Genomic DNA, 22,808 nt, shown 5'->3' on the forward strand with positions numbered 1-22,808 from the left:
CAAGGTTAAAACTTAAAATTCATTACAGCGAGTCAAACTGTGTTTGCTAGTACCGGCTATTATTAGGGATGCCCTTTAAAATTATCGACGAAAGAAATATTTTTTGGGCAGATGTGAAATTTTGATTTGAAAGAAGATTTGCGACGGATCATCACTATCTTAGTCAAGAGTCAAGCGTTTTTGCTCGATTAAATTCTTTAGTGTATACAAAAAATGTATCTCTATGTTTATCTCTACGGTTCACGAGAGAAAAGATAGCTTAGTCATTATCATCACTTTTTTGCTTCCTTTCATGCAATGGGCAATGGCCTTTGTCTCTAGAATTATAGGATTTGTACTTGTTTGTGAGAGTAGATAAATGGAAAGTTATGGCTTGACTTAACATGTATGATTTTATGGGATTAAATTCCGTATTTAATTTCTTAAAATATCATAAGAGATGATGGGTATATGTCATTGTGAAATGAAAACAAGTAATATTCTATACAAATTAATAAGGAACCCTTTTGTGATGTTCTGAACTGGAACTGGATCAAATACTTGTAAAGTTGTAGCACATTTTGATTTTGTTGTATTGATTTATGAAATGGGCAAAATGCAAATAATCATCAAAACACTTGTATTACATACAATGGTGTTTATAATTTAAGGCTGTGAGTACCACCTCTCTACCATTATCTCATGAAAAAAAAACAATCAAAAATTGAAGGAAAATTAGAAAAAACAAAAAAATTTTGCTTTAAAAAGAGCAGAAAATATTGTCATTGACAAATGTCCATTATGTACTCTAATAGATAAATAAGCTCAAATTTTTTTTACAGCAAATACTGAAACTAGGAAGCAAGATATAGCCCTGTAATTTTAAAGGTTTCATCACTGAATATTTGATGCTTCATTATAGCCTGCATTACTTATTTTTAGCATTCAAATAACACTCTACTAAAGGTCATATCTGATAAAGATATGACATGATTTAACCATTAAGTTATTTAGCACTCATTGGATTTTACAGTTAGAAGTTATACATCTACAGTGTGTCATCATCAATCTTAGTATCAATATTCACATGAACACAAACTTTATGGCCATCCTGTTTTACATGGTTGTGAATTGACATTTCATCAAACATCTAAACACACACAACCTTCTTGCCATCTTTCTTTGGTACTTGAACTTTAATTTCAAAGTATTCAAGACATCTTTAGTAACTACATTGTCTCCATACATAAAGCTATACCATGATCACATTACTCTTTGATAGGGAAGTTAATAAATCATTTATCTTTCTCTTTATCCTAAAATCTTTTTGTAAGATTCTGCCTGGTCAATAACATTTTCCAACGATCTTTAAGGTCATGTATGAATGACATTCTCTTCCTGTTGTCAGCAAATACATCAGAACAAACTCTGGGCACACTGTAAATTTTTGGGGGGCAAAAAGTACCCTTAAAGTTAAGAGTTAAATGATTTATGGGGATAGTATTTATGGGGATAGTATTTATTTAAGGGTAAAATTTACGGTGGGAATATTTAGTTAGGGGGTAAAGTCTATTAAGGGGTGAAATTTATCTAGGGGTAAAATTTATGAGGGTAAATTTTAAAGGGGTAATTTTGATGGACATGCACTTCCCCCATAAATTTGGGGTAAAAAGAAATTACACAAAATGCTGCATTTATAGGGCACAAATACAGGAGGTAGTGCTTCAATGGGGTTAAAAGACTAAAATAAAATAGATTAAAAAATCTCTTTATTTCAACAGAAAAGGAATGGGCGTAGCTATCTAGAAAATGGAGTGAAGGGTGGCAATGATTAAAAATGCTTGCTATTATCAATAAAAAAGATTTGATTCAAGCAAAAGTAACGAGGCTCAACATGAAAAAATACTCTACCATTGATAGAGTGTTGGCAAACATAAGTACTCTACCATTGGTAGAACATTGATAATTGGGAGGGGGGAGGTTAAATTCATATATTCATATGTTATAATTCCTGAAACCAATTTATTTCAATGCAAAGTATAACGGGCACAAATAAATAATAGCGCCCCCCAATTTCCAATACTTTGTTTTACTTAAAAATGTAGATTGTTTTTTCTTTTATTTTTGCAAGATCTGTGTACTACATTCCGCGTTTGTCATGGACTTAAGGATTGTTTTGTGTTTTGATGGTATGTTTTCAGTAATACTCAGCATGCTCAGAACTGCTTATTATCGTGTCTCATCATAAAGAATTTTTTTAAGGTTGGGTTTGCAAAAACCTGGCCGTAAATGTCGTATGCCACAGTGAATATAAAGTGCATTCATCAACTGCATCCTAGGCATGCTGATGAGCTCTGATATCGAGCGAAATGGCTTAAGCTCGATAGTCTCAAGCTATTTTTTTGAAAAACCCCTTTTCAGGGGGGTGCATTTCCCCGGATGCCCCCCTAGGCAGCAAATGCCTTCGGTCATTTTGACTAACGAGAAAAGAATTCTGGATCCACCCCTGAACATGATTATGTGTGACTTAGCGATACAAAGTCCAAAGGCCGATACAAAGTCCACGGACAATATCTTCAGCGATACAAAGTCATATATCATTTACATATTCATAAGATTTTAACATTAATATGTGTTAGCATTTCCACAGCTGCATCGAATTTCAGCATTTGTATTAGAATCAACGGGATCATCAGCTGCTTGTAATTATCAGAAGTAGGTAATTAAAATGAATCCAATGAAAAGCATTATATTACCTATGTTTTACAAATTGTTTTCGATCAGCTTATTTACGATTAATATTAATTTTTACTTGACATATAAGTACGCCATGTGGCACAGATTATTTTTACCGCGATCCAGTTATATAGCAATAATTTTGCATAAGAGTAAATTTATTTCATGTTTGTAGATGTAGATCGTCGTATAGTTAGTATAGTCATGACATGTACTGTTGCACATGATGTTGATGTTTATTGAATGATGTTTAGATAACTTTAGTGGATCGAAGCCGTCTTTAGTGTCAACACTGACACCACAGCCTTCTCAGGAATCTACTAAACACGACGATCTATATCTAAAAACATGTAATGATAGTAAAAACATGTAATGTTCTACCTTATCACTTTGTTAGGAAGTAACTTTATAATAATATGAATTTATACGAGAATGAGGCGAATCGCTTGATTGTTGTTCACATTGCTTTTCTTAATTCCTTCTGTACACCGGATCTGCTGCCGTGACTGCTCGACATCTTCATATATCGCTTCACATATCAAAAATCACCGATAGCTTAGTTTTTTAAGAAATTACTAGGCTTGAAAAATTAAATAGATCATGCAGCATCACGAATCTTTAAAACGGAAATACGAGTTAAACAAAGAACAATATTACAAAGACTCGTGTATCGCTATAAGCTTGAGTCTTTTTTATTAATGTAATAAAATATAAAGCGTTACATTAGACACTTGAAAGAATGTTTTATGCAGTGCGGTGTTTGAAATTAAATGAAGATATGATCTTCGCACTTAGCTTGACAATTTAAGCAATTGTCTCATAAACCTGAAAAATTCAGGTGACTCAACGGGATTGAGTCACCTGAATCCCGTTGAATCACCTGAATTTTTCACCTTCATGAGACAATTGCTTAAATTGTCCAGCTAAGTGCGAAGATCATATCTTCATTAAACATTAGACACTGTTTGTACTAGTTTATAATTTCATTTAAATTATTTTAGCGAATGTTAACTTTCTTTTTGAAGCATGACCAAGTCACTAGAAGCAGTGTTAAGGAAACAAAGTTTTGAGGCAGCTGTAGCCTATTCTAGAAGCAGCGATATTCTCCTACACTATGGAAAAAAGCTCGCAATAAATGCTGGAATTAAACAAGGGGACAAAGTCTTAGATATGGGCTGTGGAACCGGAGACTTCATTTCTTGGTAAAGTTGTCGGGATTAAAGGTCAAGTGGTTGGCGTTGATCCAGACATGACAAGAATTCAATACGCTTCACAAAACAATTCCGATGTAAACGTGTCATTTAAGATTGGTGACAGCTCCAGTGAATTTTTACAACGAAGCAAAATGTTTTACAATATTCATTTCAGCAATTTTTCTTTCCAATGGCTTTCTCCAGAAAAAAAGAAAGAGTTTGGGCAAGTTGCTTTTGACAGCTTAAAGCAAGGGGGGATAATTGCAATTCAGAGTCACGAAGGAGAATCAGAAATGCTAATACAGGCAGAAAAATTGATTTTGAATTATGAATCATGCAAAGAAAATAATCTCATTGGCAGGTCGCTTCAATTCTATATAAGCAAATCCGAAACGGAAGCTATGATAAAGCAATGTGGTTTTAAAATTATTTCAAGTGAATACCACCCAGTAAAATATACATACGCTTCTATTCGTGATTTCGTCAAATTTCTCGTAACTGCTGATTATGAAGATAGAGAAAGCGTTTCCTTGATTGGTCTCACAAAGTTCACAGAATTGTTTGGAAATGACGACGGAAGTCTTGACTATGTCGAACCCACAGTTTACCAAATTGTAGCACAAAAGATTTGATTCTAAAGTGAGCAGACTATTTTCATTTGATTAAAAAGTATCCAAAAATATTAAAAAGTACCCCATTGCTCAATTATAACAATAGCAATATAGATATCCTGGCAGGAAAAATAGCTAGTAATTAGAAATACTAAAAAGAAAGAATTTTATTGTTACAAAAAAAGCTTGCAAAATAAGAATAAAAGTTTTCTCCTGTACGAAAAAGTTGCTCTTAAACGGTGTAATATACAAGAAGTGACAAACTTTGACGACAAAAACCAAGGATACATCTGTCATATACAGAGACTGCGCAGATAAACGTCATTAAAATTCTCATTATCTTACATTTATTACAATGGCAATTCATATATTATTCCAAAAAGCTGGACATTAATGTTCATAAAACAATTATATCGTATTCGTTGCTATCTTGTAAAGATTTTTGCCTTGTTACTTTCTGTAGCTTGTAGTAAAATGACGTCACAACAGGGCAAGCTTTTCGTGACAAATGCTAAACTATGAAAAGAAACTTGTAAAAATAGCCTTGTTCTCCCCACTTTATCTACAATAACAGCAATTAAAAATAACGTTGAGAATTTTCACTCTTGAAATTAGATTAAAAATACCAGCGGCTGCTCACATCTATTTTCATAGTCGTTTAAGAAGAATTTACTGAGAACTATACGATGTTGAAATTCACTATTCATGCCCTATTAAAAATCACAAGTATTTATTGGTAATGCAAAAAGAAGGTTGCTATTTCCCTTTAAAAATGTATTATAAAGTGTCAAAACATTCAAAGTTTTCGACTTTGCTCCTCATTTATCTTGTGCTGTAAACTTATGATTTTTTAGTCACTTGTTAAATCTATTACTTTTTGATTAGTGAACAACAGGTATACAAAAAACCTTTACGTAACTCTTAACTTACCACTCATATACCTTTTACAAATACAAGTATTTTCTTTTTATATCCAAAACATTTCTGCATTTTCACTGCACCTAAACATTGCTTTCATTGATGATTGTGATAGACCTCAATTAAAAATAGTTTTTATCTCCACGAACATGCAACTATGCTCATCAATGTGATTTGGTCACTAAAATACAAATTATTTTTTACATTTGCTATCTCAGATATTATTTACAATTTCATTCACTATATAACCCTGTAACAATTGGAACTGATGCACGGTGTTCCTAAATCTTTAAAATCAAATTTCCGGCACTCTATTTTACAAAATTTTCCTCCTAGCTGCTACTCCACCGTTTCATGACTGGCGTTTAAAAAATCTTGGATCTGGACAGGTAAACGCAAAGCCCCCATAAAGGCATCCCAAGATCTTTCTTTTTTAAAGTTTGGCAGAATCAACGAGGCGCCCAGAGATATTTTCCAGTGGCGGATCCTGAGTACGTCAAAATAAATTACTGCAGCACATTTTGGCGTATATTTACATTTGTAAATACTTTAGAGGCTAATCCATTGGTAAAATTATATTCTTTAGAAATCAAAAACGAGTAGAGTTTTTCTGAATGTAATTTGAATTTAAAATTGAGGAGCTACAGTATAATTTATTTTGACATACACCGAATCCGCCACTGATATTTTCTATCATTTCGTTCCTTCACTTTAGTGCATCTATTTTGAGACTAAAGGTATGTTTTATATTAAAATACGACCATAAAGTTTCATGTATCCGCAAGACTACAAAGCCTGTAACAATGTAAACAGTTACACAAGGTAGATTAGAAATGTTTTACCAAGATACCATTTGGCTGTCGTAATAACTGCTTTAATTTAAAAGGGTGAGCATTTAGACATAGTTCAGTGTACTGCTTTAATTTAAAAGGACGAGTATTTAGAAGAAGTTCAGTGTACTGCTTTAATTTAAAAGGGTGAGTATTTAGAAATTGTTCTGTGTTTTCTACAAACATTCTTATAAAACTGCAAGATTGCATTGAAATTTGTGTCCTCAATGTAGCTTATGTTTTGAACATTTGCATTAACGGAAGTGCCTTTGACTCATAACTTAGAGGGATATAAAGTGAAGGTTACCAATTAATTCAAATGAGATAATAGTCCATCGCACTTTTTTTAACTTTCGCTTTGATTCTCAGGTGTTTGAAACACAATAACCGTTCAGTAAATGTTTAATGATATATATGCTATAATTGATCAAAATTCTGCTCTGAATATTTTTGAAATTATAAAAACTTTCCAGAAACTTTCTAATATCAAACGCTTGGGTTAGAATATTTTAGAACACATGTTGGCGTATCTTCTCCTACAAAATCCATGCAGAATGCATATAGGCCACTTAGCTTTTCAGGCATGCAATAAAAATTTGTTTCGTAGTCACAATTTGAAAATAAAATTGAATTTGGTTTCACAAAACGATTGATTACTTGTTTCAACATTTTGTACCAAATAACTCATTTAATACATGTAAAGTATATTATAGATGCACGCAAAGAAACATAAATTATCTGTGTTAACGCTTAACTGCTTTTTGCACACAGAATTTTATATTTACATTGAATGGGATGATTTTTATGCTCTCAGACAAAAGTAGGGGGTAGCTTAATTCTTCATTGAAAATGTTTTTGATAATATTAATTAAGATCAAGAAAATCAACATCATAAAACAGGCACATGGTACTAAGGACGTTTTACATTAGTGTATCTTGAAAATTGTCAAAAACAATATGTACAATTGTTGTTTTCAATTCATGGCCTCTGATATGGCCCCACCTGTTGTTGCTAAAAATTCCACACTTGTTGAAAAATTGTTGAATCAAATATTTGGTAAATCATCGGCTCATTTTTTTGAAAAAAAATCATAATTTTTTTGTCTAAATCAAATAAAACAGGAAAATTACGAAAAGAACTTATGAGCACTTCTTCGTAACCAGCCATCTTTGTTCACGTAAACTTAATAAATTAGCACTTTGAGCTAGGAAATAACCAATCACATGCAAGCGACTGAAGCGACCAAGGTCAAAAGTTCAACACGCTGAATTTTTAAGCGAATAGACTCGCGACTAAAGCCTGTTTTCCACTAGCCACGTATCGTAACGTATCGTAGCAAAACGTAACATGGCGCATGCGTGCTTGTGAATTTGATGGTCAATGGGCACAATCACGCATGCGCCATGTTACGTTTTGCTACGATACGTTACGATACGTGGCTAGTGGAAAACAGGCTTAAAGCTGAAAATTACGGTGCAGTCGCTTGCTTTGGTCGACAACCAAATTGCGTGGTCTCTAAGTTAGTAGTTTTAGTATATAATATATATATGCCAAAATGTACTGATGTAACCGTGATTCGTCAATGCTAAAGTGCCCCTTCCACCAACAAATATTTAAGCAATAAGAAATCTGTCTATGATTTCAGGCCTCTTTGAGGATAATTTTGAATTTGGTCAAATAGTTTGATTTTTGTCAAGCGTTGAATTCACTAAAATCTTGTGAACCATGTCCGTGATAATGAGGAGTCTGAAACTAGTTAATTTTCTGACGTCAACCAAGGTACTCGACTCGGTACAACTGTATCAAATACTTGTGAAGTTGTATCATATTTGATTTTGTTGTATTGATTTGTGAAGTGGGCATAAATGCATATACACTGGAATTACAACAGTGTTTATAGTTCAAGCGTCTATGTGACATTATTTTCATCAAGTTATATGATATATAATAAAAATATATTTTGTCTACTCTTTGGTTTCTTGTGGCAGAAAAAATATTTAATACGCATCGCTCATCTTAAGCGCCGCTCCCGCATAAGCTCCGCATTCAAAACCAAAAGAATTAAATAATCACCACGGTGGTAAATCGAGTATTTACTGCACAAACATTTCATTGATACTTTTCTATACTCACCGAACTAGCTTTCTTCGTATTGAAGGGTAGTCAATTTTATATGAAGAAGCTAAGAAAACACAAAATGAAAAATCAAGTGTAAAGCAAAACATTGATGAAATATTTGCATTTTTACACGAAGATGTGTCTACCCACCCTCATTACCTACAATTTATCAATGTATGCTACAGTCACATGTCACGGCAATCATTAGCCACAGTAGATGGTGGTACACAGTCTACTCATAAGAAAATTATAAATGGAAAAACCTGGCATATTTTACAATTACTTTTCTATTTGCGGCCGTAAAAATGCAAAAAAACACTATTAAATGTCCTTGCAAACAATATAAACTGAAATTATTGAATCAAAACACATGCATCAGTAATTACTTTTATTATTGCTTACTCCCAACCATTGCTTAGCTACCGCAAAAGCTACGGCAGAGTGCTTTCATTTTGGTCATTGCAACGACCAACTGGACCAACCAGCACCAATTTTCGAATATACGACTCGCTTTGTCAAAATCATTAGAGAAATTACTTGCGCATGCGTAATTCAAGTATGTAGTAACCAGTACATCATACCACAATAGTCAAGCAGCTTTTATATTATCAGTATGTAAGGTTAACTACATATGTAGTATGTGTACAAAGGCTCCTAGCTTTGTGGACTGATCTATAATCTATGCTTCTCTTATAATAACTATAAGAATTTAGGCAATTTCATTGGTCAAGAATGTATGTTCTATAACAGGACATACACACGGATTTGACATCACAGAAATTTCTTGTTTCTTAGTTACAAATAAACAGCGAAATTATTTTATATTTATCTTGTTTATTCCAGGATACGCAATTGAAAAATTCTGAAAAATTCTGCTTTTGATAGAGCTTGTTCGTCCTGAGAAAAGTCTGCAACGACTTACTTTCGTGACGTCATGCAAGGAGCACGTCAATACAAAATATATGTTCCAACTACTTTGGATGACGTCAGAACTTGGCTGGACCCAGACTCCAGAAGAAAGGAAAAAACAGGTTGTCAAGCTTTGATTTGTTCTTGTCTCCGATTTCTGTTAGCCAATCATATTCAAGAACGCGCCTTAAGATAGGCAATAGCATTTCTTCAGTCCATAGACCGTGTGCGCGTGATATTTGCAAAATCTTGAGTTTTTTGATTTTCCAACTGTTGAATAAAACAAAAACAACTTGTTTGCCATTTAAATATGGGAGTTTTTATTACTTTTAACCGTTGTCTGTTCAGTTATAGATACACCGGTATGACGTTATTTATGAAAAGAAAAAAAGGTGATCACTTGCCTCAGCGGCTGGTGGCCACTTTTGTTTTATCACAAACGACATTATACTCGTGTATCAATAACTGAACAGACAAGGGTTAAATGATAACTATTTGTAAAATATATTATAGCTTCGTTCCAGAAAAAATCAGATCTTCCGAAGGAAGGTCCTTTACACAATCGAAATACCAATGTTACAAAACTTGGAAGACAATTTTTACGTGATCTTGGCAAATTGTCTAAAGAACTTTTAAACACGTCAGCTGAAATATCTAATTAACCTTCAATACACTAACTACATTAATACACTGCGAACACAAATTGCAATCATCTCCCCCCGGAAAGTTCACACAACGAATGACTTCTTTGAGTTCTTGCTACTAACCACAATACTGCAAAGTTTCCATGGGAGCTGTTGTAATTCTAACGCTAGATTTGCTTATGTCAAGAAATCAAGACACATCAGGGGCTGGAAACTAAGTTATTATTGCTAATTTTTTTATTGCGATGAGCAAATGTCATTGAAGTAGTTCTTAGTCCATCAAAAAATCGCAGTAAATGATATGGTATAGCAGTCTTAAAGAAACAGTGGCCTTGGGCGGATAAACTGTGTATAGACCGTGTCTTTCATAAAGTAAGTGTGAACACATATTCATCTACTTTTTTACCCGATAGGAAAACAATCCGAAACGGTGGCTACGAAGCAATGCGCTTGGGGTGCTTGTAAACATGATTCTTGCAATCCGAACTTAAAAAAATAATATGACAATAGTGAATCATTATACTTGTATTTGTTCCCAACGCCAAAAAGCACACCAAAGAAGCGCTTGACTCTAAACGCAAATGGCAAATATAGCTATCTTTTCAGCAAATGAAGTTATCCCCACGATTACACGCACACTCTATGATCCAACGCAAACATTTCTTTGGCGCTGAGAACCTGATGAAACTAATTTCGATCACCATTTTCATTCTTTTTTATCAGGTTTGGATAGCGAAAATCTTTGTTACAAGTACAACCACGTTTTAGCCATCGTTTAGGACCGATCGGCGCGACTAATTCGGTATTCACATTTTTGCATCGTCCATTATAATTGACCATAGAAGCTACACATATTACCACAGAGCCCCTGTTACGTATGGAAGACTTAAAAACATATCTGCATCATAAAACTGCCAAAAGAACACAGTACAATACTTGAAATTTTTAGGTTAAAACAGTCAACGCCCAATAAGCATATATGATAGGCAGTGACAATTTACGCAATGTTTACAGTTTGTACCACGTGACATGCAAACATACTACACGTGCTTTGCTTTCTATTCGTGAACTGGTGGATTGACGAATAATTCAAATTGGTGCTGTATGATATTGTAACAGGCAATGATATGCATAATCATGTTGCAATGAGCGCGTTGTGCTGTTTACTGAAGCAAATTTTTGCACATTCAGTTAGCTATTGACTGTGATTATCCTGTTGCAAGAAAGACTAATATCTTGTGTCTTGAATATTTAATAGAAATACATGTAAAATTCTAAAGCGAGCGAAAGTTGTTTTGACTCTAGAATTTTAAAAAATGCAACATTAACCTTAATAACTCTTCACAAAAATTGATAAGACAACTCAACATTTAATTATGATAGCCAAAATGTATTTTAGTAAAAGATAAAACAATTGACACTCCACTTACACTTTTTTATTCGAAACGTTTCGACAAGTGTTACATGTCAACAGTACAAAAGCTCAGTGACATAGAAATTTGATTAGCCGGGATGTGAGGTTTCATACATTGAAAAAAGACAAATGCCTTTAGAATCAAAGGCAAGCAAAATTAGATAAATCAGAGATTTACAATCAGAGATTTACAATCAGATAGCTACAAAGTTGTAAAAATTTTAAATATATACCTTCCTTACTAAATTGGCCTGCTTAAAAATGTCTTTTGGATTGTAAATATTCTTTTAGTTTAAATGATATATTTTTTGAATTGTAAAATTACTGATCGTTCTAACAAATGGTCCTTATACTCATTTAAAGAGGCCTATCACATTCATGGTATTGATCCTTCACTGAAACATGGTGTAGGTACACCATGCGAATTGAACATTTATTTCATTTAAATGACGTGAATGAACGGTTAATCACGATCTCATTTTTAATTTGAAATTTTCGAAAAGTTCACATTTTCTACTGATGATGATATGCAACACTTGTCGAAACGTTTTCAATAAAAAAAATGTTCACCTTATTGTTGTGTTTTGTTCAAACTCGACAATTTTGGTAACAATAACTCAATACAAAATAGAAACGACTACAGAGATCGCGGAGCTGGTTCAAAAGCAGTGGTGTAGGAGGGGGAGGACAGACGCAAGATGAAATTCTCGATACGTGGGACGCCAAATTTTACCCAATAATTAGCTTGTCTAAGGAAAACGTGGAAGGCATTCCCCTCGTTCATAACCCACCAGCTCCAAGGTCACTGCACAGGGGCGAATCAAGTGTATGTCAAAATAAATTATACTGTAGCTCCTAAATTTTAAATTTAAATTACATTCAAAAAAATACTAGTGGTTTTTAATTTTTAAAGAATAGAATTTTACCAATGGATTTGCCTCTAAGGTGCTTAGAGTTCAAAATGTAAATTTACGCCAAAATGTGCTGCAGTAATTTATTTTGACGTACTCTAAATTCGACACTGTCATTGCATATTAGAAAGAGCCTATAATGAAGATAAAATTCTCAGGCACTTTCACCTATGTGTGTTTGCAAGTGTTTCTTCAAATTATCACATCGTCCAAAAGTCTTTTGGCAGACGTAACACTGGTACGGTTTTTCACCAGTGTGTGTTCGAATATGTTGTTTTAAGTTACCTTGAAGGGCAAACGACTTGTTACACACATCACACTTGAATGATTTCACTCCAGTGTGAATGCTTTCGTGACGTTTCATGTCGCTCAATTGACTGAAAGTTTTTGCACATACGGGACATTTGTGCGGTTTTTCCCCGGTATGAATCATTTCGTGGCGCTTGAGATTGTACGAATTATTGAAAGTCTTACCGCAGCTTTTGCATTTGTACGGTTTTTCCCCAGTATGGCAAAGTTTGTGCCGTTTAAGGTGACTCGAACCACTGAATACCTTTTTGCATATATCGCATTTTCGCCGTTGCTCTCTCGTATGAATTTTGTAATGTCGATTAAAACATTTGACATCAATGAACTTTTCACCGCACAGATCACATTCGCGAGGTTCATCTGACATGTGGAGTCTCTCATGTTTAAGAAAACTGGTATATTGAAAATATTTTTTACCACAGATGTTGCATTGAAACGGTTTTTCACCGGCGTGGGTTATTACATGCACACGTTCGCTCGAGTATTCAAAACTTTTTTCGCAAATGTCACATTGATGCTTGGCAGGCGATTCTTTGTCGTCCATGTTTTGTTGCAGTTTATGACGAGTCTCGCCGACATGAACTGGGCTTCCCATGCAGAAAATAAAGCGAAGTCTAAAATCGAGAAGTAACAATTAACGGTGAGCCAAACATTCAAATACTAGGATAATTTTTAGTGTGACGTGTAGTGTTATTATTAAACTGATAACACTACACGTCACACTAACGTTGCCGAGGTTCATCGATCAATGTGAGACAAATTGTTGAAGTCATCAAGTTACTCGATCAGGAGCAAAAAAGGAATGCCATTTCATATTTATTACGAAAAACCCGTAGTTATGGGCTGCCTATGTTATTACTGGTACAAAATTATGCAATACTTAACATTTATTTTGTGAGCAAACATGGCAAAAATTTATTGGTTTCAGTTTTTCTTTTGTTTGTCTCTACATCCCACCCCTTATGAAAAAATTCTTTATACCTCACATGAAGTGCTCAGTCCCAAAAAGTGTAATTTTCCACCCCTCTTTGTGTAGATCACCGAAAATCATTTTCATCAAAAAAATTGTTAAGGAAAGTATACATGCAAGTAAAAGTTCTTTGTGATTAACGCATTACGTATATAGGAAAGACAGGCTGGCATTTCATTGCCATTGGTGGGCCGGTGGTTTGTTGCAGCTAGTGGGATAAACAGCATGCTATGCTGACAATAAACAAGGTTGCTCCATGTAAATTTCAGACATTAATATTGGCATTGTTTATTTCTTATTGTGCTCACTAAGAATGAACTCCCAAATATTAGTAATGCATTGGCAAACTTATGGTGTGGCTATGACACCAGTTGTAACAAGGGCTCTTGCATTCACCATAGAACTATTTTGGCCTTAATAGTAAAAACATATTAAAATGTCACCATGTCAAGCTTTGATCTTGTTTGAAGTGGCATCTTTAATAAAAAGAAATTAATTTTAGAATGCTTCATTTTACATATTTTAGGTACTCAAAAATGGTTAACTGTGCAAAGCCTTCAACCCTTTAATTGATTTGTGATTTTGTTTTGATGTGCCTCCATCCCAAACAGCCAACATGTCAAATGGTGCATTTGAATAAATAATTAAAGAAATAATTTAAGTACATTAAACTTATATCAACTTTAATCAACATCTATCTAGAGAGAAATAGATAATGAGCATAATCAACAAGAATGGAAATTTAATTTCATATAATGTATATTAACATTCTAAAGACAGTGTTGCACAATCAACACAGACGTTCGGGTTACCTACTAAAATGAAGTTGACGAGCAAGTTGTAACAAAGTTGAGCTATCACTTGAAGTTTTTAATTTTAAAACTCTTTTAATTTTTGGCAGCTATTCATACAAGCTTTACATTCCCTAAAAAATATTTAAAATGTTCTAGCATAATACAGCAAGCTCTATTGTGATGTAGAGAGACCAATTCAAGGTATATCTGCAACTAACGTAAGGCATAAGCTTGTTCGAAGCATACTTGCTAGAGTAAAACACTTGTTAGATAATTTGAACAGTCACAAGCTTTTAACTTAAAGACAGTCAACTGTATTCCAAGTTAGCTTACAATAAATGTATGAATTGACCTCAAATTAGAAAAACTATTTTGAGTATTAATAATTTAATCTTGTCTTTAAATACATATTTAATTAATTCTCAAACACTTTGTTCATGTGTAAGAAGCAATAACTGAGCAATTAATCTAATCAGTAACTCTTGTTAGTTTTTAGGATAGATGAGAGCAAATGACAACGAACTAGTGTGTTTATCACGTATAAAAAAACAATGACTAAGAGCTACAAATTCACGCATTTTGCAATCACCAAGTGCTAGTCCATAGTAACTTTATTTTGATGGCGACCGAATGATTTGCTTCACAGTAGAAGAATAAACATAAACCAAATGAATTTCTAGCTTTTCTACCCTACAAACGCGTAGACATAAATCATCCGACTTCCTCACCTTCAATAAAGATTCAAATCCTCCTATGCATTGATAATGGCAAATACTTCGAAAAGCAGGCGACTTGCAATGTTTGGGCAACCTTCAACAGAATACCCACTTAATGAAAGTCAACATAACTGAAAATACTTGAAGGAAGAGAAGAATATATTGTGTACAATAAAATCTTGTTAAAAATGTTTAGTGCTCGACATGTGTCACAGTTTCCACTTTATAAAGTGTATTTCATGTACTTGTTGTCGTTTGTGTGTGAAGCTACGGATACACGAACAATTTTCACTCAGAAACGCAATATCGGCGTTCAAAGTAATAAGAAAATTCTCGAGAAGATTTTGCAATCTTGATATCATATAATGAAACAATTCTATTTTGTGGTGTCAAAATCATTCACAATACCGAACAAAAACATTGAAAAACAAAACGAAAAAGAATTTATTGCACTTTGGACAAAAAGTGTCCCATCGAAGTTCACTCATAAAGCAGAAAGGAATCTTAATCTGACGCAATAAATTTTCAATAAAGTAGTCTGAGCAGTAGCCAGCCCATAGTTCAATACTACTACTCTTTTGTCCATTTCAAAAACGAGCTGGAGAATGGTACGGGTTCGTTTCTCAAAAGCTTCTGGCATCGTAACTCGGGACCACTCGGGACACTTTAAAGCCCGGTCAAAAGACGCAGCGATAACGATACGATAACGATAAATAAAATCGCTGCAATATAAAATATGCGCTGGTCGCCACACTAACACGATAACGATAACGTTTTAAAAAATCGTTCTCTTGAGCGATTTTTTATTTAAGAAAGATAACGATAAATTCCTTAACCAATCAACAAGCTCCTCGTGCTCTATGGTTTTATCAATTATTAGGGAGCAAGAGTACGACTACGACAACGAGTACGAAGTTTGACCGTGTAAGAGAATGTCACGAGGAAGTTTGTTGTCGTTATCGCTTCGTCAAAATTTTGCTTTAGTTGTAAACAACAGAACGAGCCTTTTTATTGTGTAAAAAACCGAATGATATCAATGAATCAGTAATACTGGTTTTGCGAAAATATAGGACTCTTTAGACTGAATATTCTTCACTATTTTAAGTTTTATGTACGATATGTTTGTACTATTTTATTGTTTGTTTACCTTTCACTTTGCGTACGAAATACATGAAAGTTTTGCAGGTCATATTTTCCTTTTTAATGTACATCTGCGCTCAAAAAAGGTTTTAAATTAAAGCCTCGATTCTCGAAAATAGTACTGTAAACTAATTTCTTACAGAATGAAGAAATATACCTACTTTCTTTGCTTAAAAAGACATCGTAGTCGCGTATAGGAATTTTTTACAAAACATCGTATTCAGATTGATGACGGCTACGTGTTTTTGTTGTCGCAACAATGTTTTCGCGCCAAAATGACGTAAATCGTACTCGTAGTCGTACTCGTATTCTTTGCTAAAGCTCCCTATTACAGATCAGATTACGGTTACAGAGCTTTTGCTCCCATAAGTAGCAAAAGTGTCTAAATACAATCCATTCTCGATGATTTTCTTTTGAAGTTACTTAATAGAGCAGCTGCGAGTATAATACACTTCTTCACAATATTTAACTGTAATAATTGTAATTAATGAGTTTAGAATCATAATTAATTTGTTAGCAATTTGTCAGCAAACTTTTTATCACATTCACGTGTTTTGCCATATTGGAGGTCTCATAGAAAATATTTTATTATTGCTATAGTAAATTCTATAAGGCCTCATTGAAAGATCCCATTTTACATGAGCCAAATGAAATGAAGACAATAGATTGAGGAATTTCATTTTCTTTTCTTTTGTCTTTAATGTGGTCAGTGAATTTAGACTGTGACGTTTGAAACTGGCCATAGAACATATCTTCTAGTAGTGTTAGCCAGGTACTTACTAAAAGTCTTTCCACTTTTAAGGAAATTTCCTGATTCTCAGGAAATTTGCGGGAAAAACGAAATTATCTGGACAAATAAAAAACAACGCAAGAGTTGTGATATAAATCAACAAGCATAAAGACAATATAATTTTTTTATATATTCTGATAAAAATCAGTTTTAAAACTTGATTTGATTTGTTTTTTGTATAATTTTCTCATTAGAAAAAAAGAAACTGACTGATGTCAAGAAATATAAGTGTATTTTATCTTATTAAACAGGAAATCTGAAGCAAATTTAAATAAGTCCTTGCCGTTTTCACATCAATGAAGGATCATCTTTATTTTTTCCTTAAATGTAGGGTGATTTACTGTCAAATATCTTCCATGCAAAAGGTGTTGAAATCTTACAAGACAATTGAAGAACATTCTGAAAGGGTTCTGTCCTTTTAAGGATCCTGAGATTGTTGTGGAAGATCACGATTTGACGTTGCTCATGAATGAACAGATGACTTTGATTAAATTTTGGTTGAAGATCTTGCGAAAATTGGAAAACGAAGTGCAAACGAAGGCAATCAAAACAAATATTGATATTGGAATAATAAAACGAACAAATATGTCTCGAATGTTTATGGCAGCAATATTTGTTTTTTTCTCGTTAATATTTGGTCTGTAAGCTCTTTCTTAAATCTTGCAAAGAATAGAAGGGATAGGGTAATTCAATAAGTTAGAAAGTTACATACAACATTCTTGTGAATATTTCTTACTGGAAGGAGTTCAAATTGGATTTTTTTTCTTTGTTAATTTTTTTTCCTTGAAGTCAAAGTTTCTTGAGTGGAGAGCATTCTCATAGAAAGATGAAGACGTAATGTGTTAACATTACGTGATATATAAGTATTTGTCTAGTTAATTTGAAAAAGAATTTGCCTTTCAAAAAGTTATTTCTTTTTTAATTTAAACTTTAAAGCTACTAACTTAAGGAGTATTACATAACTGAATCTAATGTTGTCTATGGAGCTATCAAGACAAGAGATAACGTTGAATAATCGCATAGTAATAATGATGATGGTCATCACTCTTCTTTATGCTTGTAATAAATTCAAAATGCAAAAACCATCTTATTGAGTATCTAAGGGTATGAAGGATAAATTGGCCCAGCGTTTGGACCAATATTTGGATCACCACCATCTTTAATAGGAACTTGCACAAGTTTGTCCCCAATAACAAGCAGTTGCTTCATTATTCCAAAGGAATCGATAAACGTTTTTTGGTAGTCAGTTGCATCAAAAACTTGTTGTATTGTCGTGAGAAGCTCAAAATAGGTGTTGTTAAACTGTGTTGCCAGATATCTCGCTCTGCTCCCTTCCTTGTACATCGTCATCTTAGGGTCTGGAACAATTGGCCAGACGCCATCTTCATTGAAAGGCAAAAATCTACCAGTATACGCAAATGTTCCTTGGCAATGCTTTAAAAAAAGTAAAAAAAAATAGAATGCTGATTTCCATCGTAGTCCTAGGAAAATTTGAAATTAAGGAAGACATGTCTCCTTCTCTATTGCAGAAATTATCACTGTGTTGGTAAGTTGAAAATATGTCAAATTAACCATGTTTATTAAAAGAGTTTTACTGCTTTTTTATGGAATAAAATACTGGAAACAAAGCATTGCAATTGCCAATTTCGATAACGATATAAACCAACATAGATTTCACTTTGTATTTTAGTAGAAAATTTGCAAAAAATTTTTAGCCAACATTTCTATGACTAAAAATAACTAAAGATTTTGCCATGGAGTCAGTCTTTTAATCCTTTGTCTCTTAGCGTTGCCATAGAACAGCATCAATGAAGCAATCCAAAACTCATAGGTCAAAAAAATTGGGAAGAAAAGGTTAGGACTCAGGATAAGGTTAGGGCTAGTACATCAATATCGCACAACTAAAACACCAAATCAATCGTATTTTTTTTAATAAAATGTTCACATTACACGCAGAAAAATGGAGTCTAAATTAGGTTCTGCTTCTTATCAAACTGTTAAATGGTCTCACATCTTTACATGTCCATACTTCCTAAATGTAAGGCATTTTTACCTTGATTTCTTCTACATCAAAATGGTGAATGTGATCGTAAGCGATCTATAAAAATATAGAAAAAATTGCTCGTTGTTACAAGAAAATTGTACATAGATCATGTTAAAAGCACTTAATGCAGAAATCTGATGGCTAATTTTTTTAAGTGAAGTGAAGATTCACCCCACACAAATAGCAAATTTTTCAAGGCATATATCTTTCTTTAATTACTCTTCAATTGTTTTCTAAATTATACTCTCAATTTCATGAGAATTGTTTAAAGCTAAGTAGCCTTATAAGTTGCCTATTATAATTAAGAAATAGAAAACATCACCCGAGTCTTAATAGAGTTATAGCTATTCTAGAAACGCGCAAGAAATTTTGTGAGAAACCAGAAACTACGTGGCAAGCACGAGCACAAAGTGCAAGAACTTCCAAGCAATTTTGAGTTTTCTCAAATCTTTTGCGATCTTTCTGTATTATTATACAGAAAGATGTAATTATGTTTTCTGTTTTGTTTACCAAATAACCTTTTAAAACCAACATTAAAATGGTAAATTCATCGTTTTTAATAGCATAATTTCGCCATTGGGATTTCCCGCGAAAACAACGTAACCAGCGAGATTTTTGCGAGAGTGAAGTCTTGTGCATGAAAAAGTTGCATCAACACGTTTTTCGAACATTCAACCAATCTGCGCCTGTGTCGTTGAAAATTTATTTCATAACACGTACTATAAATTACCTCGTAAAAAACGGGCGCTGATTGGTAGAATGTTAAAAAATAACTTGTTGATATAACTCAACAATGCACGAGATTTTAGTTACGTGGGAATCTCACAGCTACCATGCTTTGTGCGGAAAATTTCAATGGCAAAAATACAAAGAAGATGATATTAAAACAAATAAATTCATCTTTTGAGCATCGTGACAATTATGAACAAGTGTCTTTTGAGGTGAAATCACTGTTCACAAGTATTCCACTAAATCTGGCACTTACTTGTACAAAAAACCTCATTCCAAACACTACGGACGTACTCCCATTACCGACAGAAGACATTATGGAGCTACTGGAGCTCTACCTTACTTCGACTTACTTCCAGTACAAAGGTACTCACTACGAACAATTACATGGAACAACAATGGACTCACCCGTTTCTGTTGTAGTTGCTAATATTGTAATGCAATCTATAGAGGAACGGGCGCTCACGACTTACAAACATGCACAACCTTTTTGGTTCCGCTACGTAGATGACACAATCACAGCACTACATTCAGACGAGATTGATGACTTTCACACTCATATCAACAAACAGAACAGCCACATACAATTTACCAAAGATGTCGAAGAAGACGGAACTCTTCCTTTTCTCGACTGTTTGGTAATACAGGTCAATCAAAAACTACGAACAACAGTTTATCGCAAACGAACACACACTGACCGACTACTAGACCAATCATCTTAAAACCTTACATCACACAAAGCGACCACAATCAGAACATTAACAAGATGTGCACAAATCATTTGTGATTCACGGGACGCTCTACCCAACGAAAAAAACTATCTCAAACCTGTTTTTGCCTAAAACAACTATAACTCTAACTTTATCAAACGCAACACTTACAAACACAACGAACCTAACGAACAACTCAGTGACAACAGGAACGATATCTTCTGAGACTATCTCGCGTATCTTACGACCATACAACATACGTTTCACACATAAACCAATCACAACGTTATGACATATACTAACAAACATAAAGGACAAAGAACAACCCAACGAACGACAAGGTGCAGTTTACAAAATAAACTGCTCCGACTGCCACGCGTCTTATATCGGGGAAACTGGCAGGAACTTAAACATAAGACTTACTGAACACAAACGAGCTACTAAGAAACAAGACAAAACTAATCACATTGCCGAACATCACCGAATCACAAAGCTTAACATTGACAGGGACTCGGCAAAATGCAATACTTACAGTACTGACTATAGACAACGGCTTACATTAGAAAGTTGGTATACCAACTTGGAACAAACCCCCCTGAACAGATCACAGCAATTACCAACACCTTACAAACGACTTATTCACAATACAAACAAACGATCAACTAAAATATTACAATTCACACTAATTCACAATGACAATACAAAATTTACACCCTCACATTACAACTAAAATCATCACACCTAAATCACACATCACAAGTAAAAACATTTCACTTCATACTAATTCACAATGACAATAAACAATTGACACCCACATATTTCCTGTACACACAATACAATGACGTAAGAACCAGATAACCAAATACGGCTAACCTGACGTTTACTCCTCATTCGACTATGAAGATTACTACCGCTAAGCTTGTCGAAACGTCAGTCAACAAAAATAGTCCTTCTCAGGACTATACGAACCTGGACGATCTACATTTACAAACATGATATTTGGCCTGTAAGCTCTTTCCTAAATCTTTCCTAAATTGTCTAAATTCAATACTGTACAACCAGTAAATGCTCCTTCTCCCTCTGCTAAATTTTCCATGATATACGATTTAACATTCGATATTTCTTGACATCAGAGACAGGGGCTGTTGCTGAAATTAAATATTTCATATACCTGATTAGTATTGTTCTTTACAAACGTTTTGATGTGACGTCTGTTTAATATGGATCCAAATTTGTAGTAATGAGACAATTCTGTTTTGTCATCCAAAGGATTACATGCAGATGCTCCTTCCCCTTCCGATACAATCCTCTCTATAGCTCTAACTGCACTGACGTAGCTATCAACCTTGAATACTTCATCGCGTACTTCAACTTGTGGGACATTTTCAAGATATTCAATTTTTCTTTCACATTCCAACTTTGAAAGTATCATGAGAATTTTGGCATAAAGCTCACCAATTGTGTTATGATTTTTTACAAAACCATAAGCGTTCCCGAAGATGGAAACAAAGATCTCGTTCACTGCATCGCAAGCAAGTTTACCTATGACAAAATAACGTGGAATTAATTCAAATGCGAGTAATCTCAATTGTAGGTCTCAGTTGTGTTATTGTCTAAACGTTTAACAGTTGCTTGGTAGATGACAGATGATTGTAGGCAGTTTCCGTTAAGTGGGCAGTTTTGTTTTTGACGGCAGTTGCATGTTTTAGTTTGTGTATTTTTGTCATTGATGGTGTCATTAGTATTGTCAGGTTCTCTCAATATGCGTTTGTTATGGTTATTAATAATATGTTCCATATTGTTCATGCAGCTGTAACTTAATTTAATTGTGTTGCGGTTAAATAGTTTTCTGAGTTTGTGATCTATGGGAAAGTGCTTGTCAATTAGTGAAATGAATTTGTAGCCGATGTTTGTGCTGACGTTCTTGCTGTATGGTGGGTTGTACCAGAGTATGTTATTTCTAAGTCTGTTTTTCCGTTTCGTAGTAGCGTTTGGGTCATATTTCAGCGTGTAATGATATCCATTTTCGTCAAGTGCTTTTTGGTATGGAGGAATTGCTTGGTCGAATGATGCTCCGTCGGATGATAAGGATGAAAGGCGTTTGTTAATGGTATCGGGTATGTTCTTTGTAATACTTGGAGGATGGTTGCTTTCGTGGTGGATGTATTGCAAAGAGGTTTTGGGCTTAGTGTAAGGTCGATGGGAAGAATTCTTTAAATCGAACGTGATGTCGAGGAAGTTAATGACTTTTTTGTTAGCTTCGATAGTGATACGCAATCCGTTGTTGTTAAATACGCGGCATATCTCTTTTTTACTGTACCAAGGTTTGTTGTGTCGTTGTC

The 22,808-nt window shown here is 34.0% G+C and overlaps 2 protein-coding genes and 1 long non-coding RNA gene across 8 annotated transcripts in view; 1 reads left to right on the forward strand and 2 right to left on the reverse strand.

Annotated features, from left to right (window-relative positions):
- Window positions 1-2,540: 2,540 nt before the first annotated feature.
- LOC124448834 lies at window positions 2,541-5,126 on the forward strand. The gene is made up of 2 exons (XR_006949276.1): window positions 2,541-2,694; window positions 3,741-5,126. It is a non-coding gene; the product is annotated as an uncharacterized LOC124448834 (long non-coding RNA).
- Window positions 5,127-8,081: 2,955 nt separating this feature from the next.
- Window positions 8,082-15,284, reverse strand: LOC124448833 (zinc finger protein 271-like). 4 transcript variants are annotated; one of them, XR_006949275.1, is made up of 4 exons: window positions 15,066-15,262; window positions 12,550-13,187; window positions 9,309-9,565; window positions 8,082-8,450 (listed from the first exon to the last, which is right to left on the reverse strand). XR_006949275.1 is itself a non-coding variant. In XM_046999810.1 (3 exons), exons 2-3 carry the CDS (start codon window positions 13,166-13,168, stop codon window positions 9,483-9,485), a joined length of 702 nt encoding a protein of 233 aa, XP_046855766.1. In that variant the 5' UTR covers window positions 13,169-13,187; window positions 15,066-15,262; the 3' UTR covers window positions 8,973-9,482. The 4 variants fall into 4 exon arrangements, 3 of the variants coding, with proteins under 3 accessions (XP_046855766.1, XP_046855765.1, XP_046855764.1); XM_046999810.1 differs by lacking the exon at window positions 8,082-8,450 and having other exon boundaries at window positions 8,973-9,565; XM_046999809.1 differs by lacking the exons at window positions 8,082-8,450; window positions 9,309-9,565 and adding an exon at window positions 13,987-14,019 and having other exon boundaries at window positions 12,253-13,187; window positions 15,066-15,284.
- Window positions 15,285-17,874: 2,590 nt separating this feature from the next.
- The window catches only part of LOC124448267, a 32,640-nt gene continuing 27,706 nt past the window's right edge, over window positions 17,875-22,808 (reverse strand). For all 3 annotated transcript variants that reach the window (XM_046999272.1, XM_046999274.1, XM_046999273.1), the window contains exons 14-16: window positions 21,638-22,008; window positions 19,037-19,081; window positions 17,875-18,417 (exon numbers count right to left, since the gene is read on the reverse strand). In XM_046999272.1, coding sequence (XP_046855228.1) covers window positions 18,082-18,417; window positions 19,037-19,081; window positions 21,638-22,008 — 752 coding nt within the window. In that variant the 3' untranslated portion in view covers window positions 17,875-18,081. The remainder of the gene's footprint in view (window positions 18,418-19,036; window positions 19,082-21,637; window positions 22,009-22,808) is intronic.

This window comes from Xenia sp. Carnegie-2017, unplaced genomic scaffold (assembly GCF_021976095.1).
Source record: "Xenia sp. Carnegie-2017 unplaced genomic scaffold, XeniaSp_v1 HiC_scaffold_23, whole genome shotgun sequence".
Lineage (NCBI taxonomy): Eukaryota > Metazoa > Cnidaria > Anthozoa > Malacalcyonacea > Xeniidae > Xenia > Xenia sp. Carnegie-2017.

Excerpts from the sequence above, each read along its gene's own strand:
- LOC124448833 (XM_046999809.1), bottom strand. The coding sequence starts at position 13,168 with ATGGGAAGCCCAGTTCATGTCGGCGAGACTCGTCATAAACTGCAACAA.